At 41.9% G+C, this 9,036-nt stretch overlaps 2 protein-coding genes across 2 annotated transcripts; both read left to right on the top strand.

Moving 5' to 3' along the window:
* The first annotated feature begins 661 nt into the window (after positions 1–661).
* LOC109242174 lies at positions 662–1,975 on the top strand. The gene is made up of 2 exons (XM_019409023.1): positions 662–715; positions 1,394–1,975. The coding sequence occupies exons 1-2, from the start codon at positions 662–664 to the stop codon at positions 1,973–1,975; spliced, it is 636 nt and encodes a 211-aa protein (XP_019264568.1).
* Positions 1,976–3,988: 2,013 nt separating this feature from the next.
* Positions 3,989–5,133, top strand: LOC109242173. Its single transcript, XM_019409022.1, has 3 exons — positions 3,989–4,237; positions 4,334–4,691; positions 4,781–5,133. The coding sequence occupies exons 1-3, from the start codon at positions 3,989–3,991 to the stop codon at positions 5,131–5,133; spliced, it is 960 nt and encodes a 319-aa protein (XP_019264567.1).
* The last annotated feature ends 3,903 nt before the right edge of the window (positions 5,134–9,036 follow it).

The following is a 9,036-nucleotide window of genomic DNA, read 5'->3' as shown; positions in this document are numbered from 1 at the left end:
GTCTAGTGTGAGGCCCCCACCCATTGATGCCAATAATTTTTAACTCAAACAGAGAGTCATCCAGACCATTCAGAACAATTGCATTTTTAGGGGCCAATGAAGATCCCAACAACCATCTGATGGACTTTGACGAAATTATGAACACATTCCGTTACAATGGAGCATCACATGATGCCATCTACCTCAGAGCATTCCCGTTCTCACTCAAGGATGATACAAAGTAGTGGATGAGAAGTCTGCCCACATGTTCAATATGTACGTGGGAGGAGATGACTACCAAGTTCTTAGAAAAATATTTCTTGGCTGCTAAGACTGGGAGGATGAGGAAGGAGATTCACAATTTCAGCCAAGGTGAAGGGGAGACATTGTTTGAGGCATGGGAAAGATTTAAGGAGCTATTGCGGAGGTGCCCTCACAACGGAATGGAGCAATGGATGCAATTCCAGGACTTTTGGGACGGATTAAACCTGTCATCAAGGAGATTGCTTAATAATGCACTTGCAGGTCCTCTAATGAAGAAAACTCCAGAACAGATCGTCACACTTCTGAATGAACCATCTGAGACGCAGAACAATGGTCCACAGACCAAGGGGATCGAATAAGATCATCAGGGGTGCACCAAGTAGAATCGTCAGTAGCAATGCATGCCAAAATTGTAGCTATGGCTAAGGACATCAAGCAACTGATGATGGCTCAGGTGCAAAATCAACCGCAGGTGGGATGCGACATCTGTGGATTGGGACACCCGACTCATAAGTGCCAACACATTCACCGCAGAAGAAGAAATTAAGGCATTGGGTAATTTCAAAAGAGGCAACTATCAAGGAGCTGGTAATTTCAATTCCATGGGACATAGACATCCATGGTTCTCATGGAGTTCTTCAACTAGTAGTTTGAACTCATGGTAGCAGCAAAATCCCGGGGCACCAGTGCAAGGACCTCCTGGTTTCCAAACTCAATAGAGGCAACCATACCAACCTCCACAACCCAACAACTCTTCAAGTTTAGAAGATCTAATGAAGGCATTTATAAGTAAATCCGATGGAAAACTTGAGACTCAAGGGAACGCTATCCAGGAGCAAGGCATATCCATACGGAATCTAGAAAGACAAATGGGGTAGCTTGCATCATTGTTGTCAAAAAGGACACCGGGGACTTTGTCGGTAGACACTGAAAAGTATCCAAAAGAGACGATCAAGGCCATGTCTCTCAGGAGTGGGAAAACATTTAGCCAAGCCCAATGCAAATCCAAGGGATGAGAAGGAGATCAACTCAACCAAGATAGCAGAAGAACAGAATTTGTGAATTTCTGCACAAGAAGGTTGTTAAGTAGAAGGTGAGCAGCGCAGTTGAGGAAAGAAAGATCATGCCATTGTTACCTTTTCCTCAATAGATGAAGCGGGAGAAATTAGACAAATACTTTGGGAAGTTCTTGGAGATGATGAAACAGTTGTATGTGAACATTTCGTTCACGGAGGTGCTCACACAGATGCCAGCCTATGCAAAATTCCTGAAGGAAATCCTTTCAAGAAAAAGGAAGCTCGAGGAAATGAAAGTGGTCAAACTCAATGCCCACTGTCATGCTATTCTACAAAATAAAATTCCTAAGAAGTGTGGGGATCCTGGTAGTTTCACTATATCCTGCTCGTTGGGTAGTGAAAATTTTGACAAAGCCTTGTGCGATTCAGGTGCATCCATTAACTTTGTGCCATTATCGGTGTTCATAAAATTGGAAGGAGAGCTAGGAGTGATCATATATGTGCCGGTATCCTTGCAACTAGCTGATCAGACCACGATCATACCAGAGGGCATAATTGAGGACATTCTGGTGAGGGTTGACAAATTTGTTTTCCTAGTAGACTTCATCGTGGTAGATATGGAAGTGAATAAGGAAGTACCTCTAATTCTGGGGAGACCATTCCTTTGCACTGGCCGGGCTATTCTTGATATATATGAGGGGAAACTCATGCTATGAGTGAGAACCGAAAAAATGGTATTTCAAATGAATAGAATGATGAAATACCCATATGATGAGGCATCTACCTATGCATGTCTCAAATTAGATATGGTGGGAGAGTTAGCTGAACAACACAAGCTGGATAAGCCGGTAGGTGATTCACTAGAGAGATGCAGTAGTCAATCAAGCACAACAGAGGATGGAGATCCTGATATCAAGAACAAAGTTGAGGCATTGGAAGATGAGAACCAGGTGGTACACGAAGAAGAATTCGAGAAAGAAAAGAGAAAGCTGAAGCTGGAATTGAAAGTACTGCCGACACATTTGAAATATGTTTTTTTGGAGACTAACAATTTTCCCGTGATTATTGCTACTGATTTGACAGGTGAACAGGAACACATGCTTGTAGAGTTACTACAGAAGCATAAAAAGGCAATCGGTTGGAGTATAGCTGATATTTAGGGGATCAACCCCACAATCTGCATGCACAAGATCCTGTTAGAAGAAGGGAGTAAACCGGTGGTGCAACTCCAACGCAAATTGAACAAAAATCTTGAGGAGGTGGTGCAAAAAGAGATACTCAAATTGCTGTATGCAGGTATAATATTTTCCATCTTTGACAGTCAATGGATTAGCCCCGTACAAGTTGTTCCCAAAAAAGGGAAGATGATGGTGGTAAAAAACGAGGACAACGAGCTAACTCCTACCAGAACAGTTACTGGGTGGAGGATGTGTATAGATTACTGGAGACTAAATGATTCAACAAGGAAGGATCACTTCCCTCTTCCTTTTGTTGATCAGATGTTTGAGAAGGTGGGTTGGGCGTGGATGTTACTACTTATTAGATGGATATTTAGGGTACAATCAAATATCCATTGCTCCCGAAGATGATGAGAAAACCACCTTTACATGCCCGTCCAAAATCTTTGTATACCGGAGAATGCCTTTCGGACTATGCAACGCACCAGCTACTTTCTAGAGATGCATGATGTCAATATTTTCAAATTTGAATGGGAAGTGTCTAGAGGTGTTCATGGATGACTTTACTCTATTTGGAGATGACTTTCAAGATTGCTTGAGGAACCTCGAACTTGTTCTGAAACGATGTGAGGACACTCATCTAGTACTCTACTAGGAAAAATGTCACTTCATGGTTAAGGAGGGGATAGTCCTGGGCCATAAAGTCACAGCTGAAGGTATTGAGGTCGACGGAGCTAAAGTATATGTGATAGCCAAGCTCCCACCACCGACTTTAGTGAAGAGCATCAAAAGTCTTTTGGGGCATCCCGGTTTCTATAGAAGATTCATCAAAAAAATTTTCCAGCATTACCAAGCCCTTAACTGCATTACTTGCCAAGGATGTGAAATTTGAATTCAATGTGGAGTGTCTCAGAGAATTCGAACTGATCAAGGTAAAGCTAGTGAGTGCCCCCATAATGGTGACTCCTAACTAGAGTGATCCTTTTGAGATAATGTGGGATGCCAGTGATGCGGCAGTAGGAGCAGTGCTGGGGTAGAGGAGAGATAAACTGTTCTGACCCATTTACGATGCAAACCGGACCTTGAATGATGCTCAGGTGAATTATGCTACCACGAAGAAGGAGTTCTTTGCAGTAGTCTTTGCTTTTGACATGTTCAAATACTATTTAGTGGGAAGCAAGGTAATAGTGCATACTGATCTCTTAGCACTAAAATATTTGCTAAGTAAGAGAGAGTCCAAACCGCTTTTGATGCGGTGGGTATTGTTGCTGCAGAAAGGGCACAGAAATCTAGAAATCAAAGACAGAAAGGGCACAGAAAATCAAACGGCTAACCACCTGTCGAGATTGGAGAAACCACCTGTTGAAGTGGTGGACATTCAGGAATAGTTCCTAGATGAGCAAATTTTTTCTCTGATAGACTGCCATGGTTCACCGACATAGTTAACTTTTTGGCTAGTGGGTGGCTACCACACGACTTGACCTCTGATCAGAAAAAGAAGTTGCAAAGTGAGGTAAAATGTTATTTTGGAATGACCCTTTCTTGTTTAAAATGTGTGCAGATGGTGTGATTCGAAGAGGTGTTCCTGATGGAGAAATGGCAAGTATTTTGTCTCATTGCCATGATGGGGCAGCTGGAGGACACTATGGTGGAAATCGCACTGCAGAAAAGGTCATGGAAGCCGGTTTCTATTGCCCTACTTTGTACAAAGACGCACGTGCGTATGTAGCTGTATGTGACAAGTGCCAAAGGGCAAGTGATATTAGCAAGAGGGACGAAATGCCTCATAACTCCATTCCGGTATGTGAAAATTTTTGACGTTTGGGGCATTGACTTCATGGGTCCATTTCACATTCTTATGAGTATATCCTAGTAGCCGTTGACTTCGTCTCTAAGTGGGTCAAGGCAATCCCTACTTGGACCAGTGATGCTCGGGTGGTGTGTGAGTTCTTACGGAAGAACATCTTTAAAGGCTTTGGGACATCTCGAGTGATTATCAGTGACAATGGGTCACACTTTGTGAACAAGCGGTTTGCTGCACTGCTGTCCAAGTATGGGGTCAAACACAAAACAGGAACCCCATATCATGCCCAAACTAGTGGGCAAGTTGAAGTGGCTAACCGTGAACTTAAACAAATTCTTGAAAAGATGGTTAGTGCTTCTCGTAAGGAGTGGTCTGAAATGTTGGAGGAAGCTCTATGGACGTGCAAAACTGCATTCAAAACAACCATAGGGACTTCACTATTCAAACTGTGTATGGAAAATTGTGTCACCTACATGTTGAGATAGAACATAAAGCTTATTGGGAAATTAAGATGCTTAATCTTGATCTTAGTCTTGCAGGTGAACACAGGTTGGCGCAGATGAATGCATTGGAGCAGTTTAGACTGGACGCATATGAAAATGTGCGGATTTTCAAGGAAAAGACTAAAAGGTGGAATGATCGTCTGATTAAGCCAAAGGAGTTTCATGAAGGGGATAGAGTCTTACTGTACAATAGTAGACTCAGATTGTTCCCTAGAAAATTTAAGTCTAGATGGACGGGACCGTATGTGGTGAAACATGTATCACCATATGGGGCAATTAAGATTCAGAACATGGACGAAACGGAAAGTTTCAAAGTGCATTGGCACAGGCTAAAACCGTATCTTGCTGGAGGATTTGCTCAGCAATCCTCGAGCATCAAAATCAGTTAAGGATGCCCGGTTGAGTCAAGTTGACGACTATAACTCAGAACTACCTCTAACTCTTCTACTAGCTAGATTTTTCACTTTTGTTTAGGGCGTAGAATAGATAGAAACTAGTGTATATTATGACTTGGTAGGTCCAGGAAGTTACATGTTGTGGACGCTCGGAACTGAGGTGTCTAATAGGCCCTTTTTGAATGTATCCGTGTGCGGCCGCACACCTGGTAGAGCACCTCGCGCATATGGTCGTGCAAAAGCCAATGTATGGCGATGCGGTAGGTGCGTGGCAACGCACCTGAAGGGTTGACCGAGCACTTGAACGCGCAAATTCACCAGTATACTGCTTAATGTGCATGGCCGCGCACGGGGTGACCCGACCGCACACTCGACCGTGCACAGGTAAGTAGTTCCCTTTTACTTTCGGTTAATTTTGGAGCCCCCTCAACCCCTCTTCTAATTTTACCCTTTTCCCCTCTCCTCTTAAGCAAAAACCTAACTCGCCCACCCACTCTCTCCTATCCTCTCTGCAACAATGAAGCAAACCCAATCCCCTACTCTTCTCCCTTCCCCCTACCTCAAGAGCATTCTTTCCCAGAGACTCCTTAGGTATGTGAGATGTTTTTTCCCTTGTTTGCTATTTTTATTGTTTGTTTGTTTGTAGCAATTTTTTATTTCTTTATTTTTTGTTTGTTCTCCTTTTCATGTAGGGTGGAGGTTGAGTGCACCATGAAGACTGACCATATCATTGCTAGGAGTGTAATTGGTGTATCTTTTTTTAGCTAGGGCTAAAATTGCTTTATGGGAGGTGAGGACCTGTTGTGCATGTTAAGTGTTTGTGTAAATGCCACAATGAGATTGAGGGTGTAATTTTGTGACAAAGTGTAAAGATGAAGTTTGAGTACACTCTTTTGGTTCGCCACGTGATTCATTAGCTGATAGTTGACGGCTTGTTACAGGTACTATAGCGCCCTCCAAGAAAAGAAAAACTGCAAGTGCTTCCACGAGTGGTCAAGCGGGCACGTCCCGATTTCGAGCTTCTGCTTCCGCTCGCCCATATGATCAAAACAAGTTCGTCTCCTAGGAAGCCCAATAGTGATTTAATAGCATAGCAAGCAAAAAGCCCATATCGAAAAAAGGAATTGATATTGGGTCTCTCCAAACTAACTGTCCAGAGTGTGGTGTTCTATGTGAACTGGCCAGAACATGAGGACCATGTCTGTACCATTCGGAAGAAGAGAGTGGATTTCTCCAAAGAGGTCATCTAAAGGGTCTATCACTTGCCAGAATATATGGAAGACCCTGATACAGGTGACTATTATGTCACGCACAACGGGAAACCATACCTATAGCGCATGTTTGCAACCATTTGTGTACCTCGCAAGGAGGTAGTGTGGCTGAAGGAGGGGCACATAATTCACTAGGCTTCGCTTACTTTTGAAGGGAAATGCTGGCTCTACATAATTAATAACCGCCTTATGCCTTCAGGCAACACTACTGAGGTGAATGGTCCCCGAGCTATTTTGCTTTGTCAATGACCACGATTTTGACGTTGCTAAAGTCATTCAGGATGAGATGACAATTAGGTGTCATGTGCATAGCTATGAGTTCTTTTTCCCGTCACTAGTCACTCGGTTATACCGTGAGGCACGGGTGCAGGAAAATAGGGCCACTGATGGGAAAGTTAAGCGCGAACAGAAATTTAAGGCTGATAAAGTTGTAATTGGGAAGGAACCTGTTGGGGCTGCTGAGGCGAATAGTGAGGAGTCTGATGTGGCCGCCGAAGTAAATGAGGTGCATAGTGAGGATGTTGCTGCTTCCCCACTGCATAAGCACGGGGTTGGAGAGACTTCCAATAGTGGATGGGAAACGAGAATGGACACTTTAGAACATGAGATGTCGGGGATGCATACTTTAATCACTGATTTGGGAGCTCGGGTGGACTCCCTTGCTATATATAATTCCAAGTCAGAGAAGAAGATCATGGCATTGCTGTGTGCATTTGGCCCCGCTTGTCATCTAGAACTTGGCACTGTCTCCGACACGAACTGATTTGATCAGGGGAGTTTTAGTCACCTTTGCATTTCCATTGTGTGTCATGGAGATATGGAACATCTTCAAGTATGGGGCGGGGCATATTTGTTTGTTATATGTATATTCGTTTTAGTTTTACTTTTGTTAGTTTGTGTAATTAGAGAAAGAAGAAAACAAATTTGAAAAAAACATAAATTTTTTTAACTATTTGATTTTTTCTGACGATGGATATCAGTCGATAGCTTGAGGGATTTAAGTCAAAGGAAAAAAATACAAAAAGATTTTCTTTTGTAGGTAGTGTAATAATTCCCCCTTGGTTTTTCTTTGTGCCGCGTTCTTTTCCAAGGGTTTTGTTTTGAACCGGGTGTAGGTAGTTTTATTTTTTGTTAGGAGTAGAGAACCTTGAGCTATGATTTGAAGGGAAGGCAATATCTCTTGACTGTATTATACCTTGAGAATAGTGAGTGCTTTAGTTGTGATGCTTAGGCTCAATTTTTGACTTATGCATAAGTACCTTAAAGTGTACGATCTTAATGTTGCTTAACTGCTCTGACTAGAGTGTCGTGATTCCAATCTTGAGTGAGTTACGTGGCATGTATGTGTGAGGTTTATGTTATTATGTGCATTGCATTTGATGTCTAGAACTTGCCCCGTGTGTTTGCAAAGCGAAATAGTAGTTTTATTCAGTCTTGGAAGTGATATAGACATTTCTTTCTTGAGCCAGTTATATGCTTTTACCCACCTATTTGTTATCGATCTTAGTTAGCCCCTTTCAGCCTGTAATCCTGTTTCTTTGGCAACCACATTACAAGCCTTACCCATTTGTTTTGAATTGACCATCTATTTGAACTAGTTACCTCCCGTGAGCGCTTGAATTGGTTATGAACTTTGTAAAAGTTGAGGTGTGGGTTTGGTTGGTTTGGCTTTTGAGTGAAACTAATGAAATAAGGAGAAAGGTACACTATTTTGAAAAAGTACGAGCCACATTAATTTAAAAAAATTATAGTTGTATTATGGTGCAAAATAATCTGTGATAGTAGTGACTCTTGAAATAATTGTGCTTAAAGAAGTATGGAGTTAATGTAAATTGTCGTGAAGGTGGAGTTATGATTTGACATAAGTGTGAGGTTTTGAACTGTTAATTGTATGCATTAAAGTGCTTAGGGAGGTGTAGTCACTCTTATATCCAAATGTATCCTACCCATCCTACAGCCTAAATTACAACCAAATAAAGTCCTACGTGATCTTTAACTGAATGAGCTCAACTAGTAGAGTAGTACACTACGGGCAAGCCTATGGTACGTCTTTTGTGGCATATAAATGTTGTTTCAGAGAATGAGTGAATTCTTTCTATCTTGAGTTCCTAATTGTTTTTGATTCTATCATGTGTGAAACAATTCTTTATTGTTGTGTGAGGGCACTTAATTCATGAAGGAAAGGTAATGTCATTGACCTCTAGGTTAGATTAAGTGAGTGGGTTATAAATAATGTGTGGTGCTTTTGAGTCAAATCTTGAGGTTAAGATGTTACAATATTGTACTTAATCTATTTTAAAGAGTCTAGGTGTGCTGAGTCATGAGAGTTGTTGATAAAGGTCGTATTTTATGTGAAGTATAGTTTGATTGCTCGAGGACGAGCAATGGCTTAAGTTTGGGGTGTTGATGGTAGGCTATAATTGTGTATTTTGTCCATTAATTGCACTCTAATTTGCTGCACTTTACTAGTTTTAAATGGTATTATTTTGCACTGAGTGTGTGTTTTATGCCTTGTAGGAGCAATTCCGAATTATGATGAGGCTGTGGAGCTATTTCGAGCTATTTTGAAGCTTTGAAGTCTGAGTAAAAGCCCAAGGATTAAGTTGGGATCGTGTTCGGGGATCGA

Source organism: Nicotiana attenuata, unplaced genomic scaffold (genome assembly GCF_001879085.1).
Source record: "Nicotiana attenuata strain UT unplaced genomic scaffold, NIATTr2, whole genome shotgun sequence".
Taxonomy (NCBI): Eukaryota; Viridiplantae; Streptophyta; class Magnoliopsida; order Solanales; family Solanaceae; genus Nicotiana; species Nicotiana attenuata.
The sequence above is the reverse complement of the archived record's forward strand: the minus strand, read 5'-3'. Positions and strand labels throughout refer to the sequence as shown.